The sequence below is a fragment of the Corvus brachyrhynchos genome, unplaced genomic scaffold (assembly GCF_000691975.1).
Source record: "Corvus brachyrhynchos isolate BGI_N302 unplaced genomic scaffold, ASM69197v1 scaffold32, whole genome shotgun sequence".
Taxonomy (NCBI): Eukaryota; Metazoa; Chordata; class Aves; order Passeriformes; family Corvidae; genus Corvus; species Corvus brachyrhynchos.
The window spans coordinates 11,957,626-11,959,944 of record NW_008237919.1 but is presented as its reverse complement, the minus strand read 5'-3'; the positions used below and the strand labels follow the sequence as shown (position 1 = coordinate 11,959,944).

Here is a 2,319-nt window from a genome sequence, read left to right as displayed (position 1 = left end):
ATGATGCGCAACGGCTGCTAGGAGATCTGCAATGGGTCCATGGAATCATGGGAATCACGAACGCCAACCTCGCCCCGTTCCTGCCATGGCTGCACGGGACAAACGCTGCCAAACCTCAGGCATGCTCCCCGGACCAAGCAGCAGCTCTCGCCAAGGTCGCAGATAAGCTGCGGCACACATGGGTGTCGCGCAGAGAAGAAGGAGTCCCACTCGTCATCATCACCCTGACCGGCGCAGCGGGTTCACTTGCCATCATCTCCCACCATCCACCAATGGCAAAAGAAAAAGGGGGAGGACATCCAGATTCTCGAATGGATCTTCCCGCCGACTCAGCCACGCTTCAGACTACAGTCTAGGGTAGAGATGCTGGCACTTTTAATCCAAAAGAGTCGCGACCGAGTGGTGGAGTTGGACGGCAGGGAGGCAGAGGACATCAGTATACCAGTCCGGACAGGGGACTTGGAGTGGATGCTACGCCATGCGGATGTGTTACAGTGGGGAATACTGTAACACGCATATATCAAACCAGGAGGCCCGTGGAAAAGAAATATATATATGGATGGATTCTTGGTAGATGTTTCAGAGATGTTTATTTCTCCAGCCGCATGGCCAGGGCTCTGCTGAGGAACTCTCACAGTCTGGACTGAGGGTCCCTGCCCGCACACGGAAACACAAACCAACCAATGGGGAACGAGGCTGACCAGGGGCTCGGAAACCCCGTGTCTGTACCCTCAGGGCCCCTCTCCCAGGGCTACATGGCAGGGGGAGGAGACCCCGACACGGAGGCACTGCAAGAAGATCTGCTCGGATTCACCAGCGTGGTCCATAACAAGCACCCACAGGGAAGGCTGGCGCAGCTGCTGGGGAGCTATGAGTGGCTGGACTGCCCGCTGAATGTAGAATGGCCGGTACTAGGGCGCACAGTGTTCACGGATGCGGGGAGGAAGATGAGGTGGGCCGCCTGTGCATGGAAAGAGAACGACCGCTGGAAGACTCACATCATAGCAGGAGAACCGGCCGACAGCTTGCAAACACTCAAACTGCGCACCATGATATGGGCATTACAACAGTGGTCGAAGGAACTGGTGAATGTAGTCAGCGATTCCCTATATGTTGTTGGAGTAGCCCAATGGATCCACGATGCAGAAATCCGGCGTACTAACAACGAATACTTGGGCAGATTGCTTATCACATTGCGGCATACCTTGCAACAACGGACACATGCCTACTGTATCCTGCACATTCGAAGCCACCAGTGGAACATCGGGCTGGGAGAGGGCAATGCCCGTGCAGATGAGGCGGTGACCTGTGCCCCCATAGTGCATCCCCTGCCCGCGAGCACTTTTGAGCAAGCCACCCCATAGTGCATCTCCTGCCCGCGGCCACTTTTGAGCAAGCCAGATGTAACCATGATTTGTTCCACCAAAACGCAAAATCCCTGCAGAGACAGTTTAGGATCCCGCTGTTAGAAGCGAAAGGCATAGTGTGAGCTTGTCCCCGCTGTAGCCATCATGGCCCTGGGTTGGGTGTGGGAGTTAACCCCAAGGGTTTGAAAGCCCTCGAGCTCTGGCAAATGGACATCACTCACGTCCCTGAGTTTGGCCGACAGCGCTATGTCCATGTCACAGTTGACACTTTTTCACACTTCCTGTGAGCTACTGCTGAGACATGAGAGAAGGCATTGCATGTGGAGCGGCATCTGCTCTCTTGCTTCGCAGTAATGGGGGTCCCCAAAACGATCAAAACAGACAATGGGCCAGCATAAGCCAGCGGTTGCCTAGCCAGATTTATGCAGCAGTGGGGGGTAGAACATATCACGGGGATCCCACACTCACCCACCGGTCAGGCAGTGGTAGAGAGAGCCCATCGTACACTAAAAGAATATCTGGGCTGACAGAAAGGGGAAGAGATGGAACCAAGTAAACGGCTAAGCAAAGTGCTGCTAACATTGAAATTCCTCTCTCTGGACGGGGATAGGGAGGACCCTCCAGTGGCAATCCATCATCAGATGGTTTGTAGGAGAATTGAGCAGGCTCTTCCAGGAATAAGTGTTTTGTATTGTAACCCTCGAATGGGCTTGTGGGAAGGTCCCAGCCCAGTGCTATTTAATGGCCGAGGATATATGTGTGTTCCCTCCCTGGAGGGACTGCTGTGGGTGCCCAGCAAGTGGTGCCGTGCTACGCATGCAGGACCCCGAAGCTAGAAGGTGCAGTCAGCATCGGCTCCTGAGGAAAGTAATGCCACTACTACAACAGCCGGAACACTGCGACCCCTGTCCCGAGAAGCCTTGGGAGAGGCTGCAGACTGAGTCTGAGTGAG

At 54.8% G+C, this 2,319-nt stretch overlaps 1 protein-coding gene across 1 annotated transcript; it reads left to right on the top strand.

Moving 5' to 3' along the window:
- The first annotated feature begins 295 nt into the window (after positions 1 to 295).
- LOC108446459 lies at positions 296 to 1,364 on the top strand. Its single transcript, XM_017733097.1, has 2 exons — positions 296 to 486; positions 786 to 1,364. The coding sequence occupies exons 1-2, from the start codon at positions 364 to 366 to the stop codon at positions 1,362 to 1,364; spliced, it is 702 nt and encodes a 233-aa protein (XP_017588586.1). The 5' UTR covers positions 296 to 363.
- The last annotated feature ends 955 nt before the right edge of the window (positions 1,365 to 2,319 follow it).

What these genes read in the sequence shown, in the direction of transcription:
- LOC108446459 (XM_017733097.1), top strand. Translation starts at nt 364, where the DNA reads ATGCTGGCACTTTTAATCCAAAAGAGTCGCGACCGAGTGGTGGAGTTG. An exon ending in GGATGCTACGCCATGCGGAT is followed by an intron (nt 487 to 785) that starts GTGTTACAGTGG and finishes CCCGACACGGAG; the next exon opens with GCACTGCAAGAAGATCTGCT.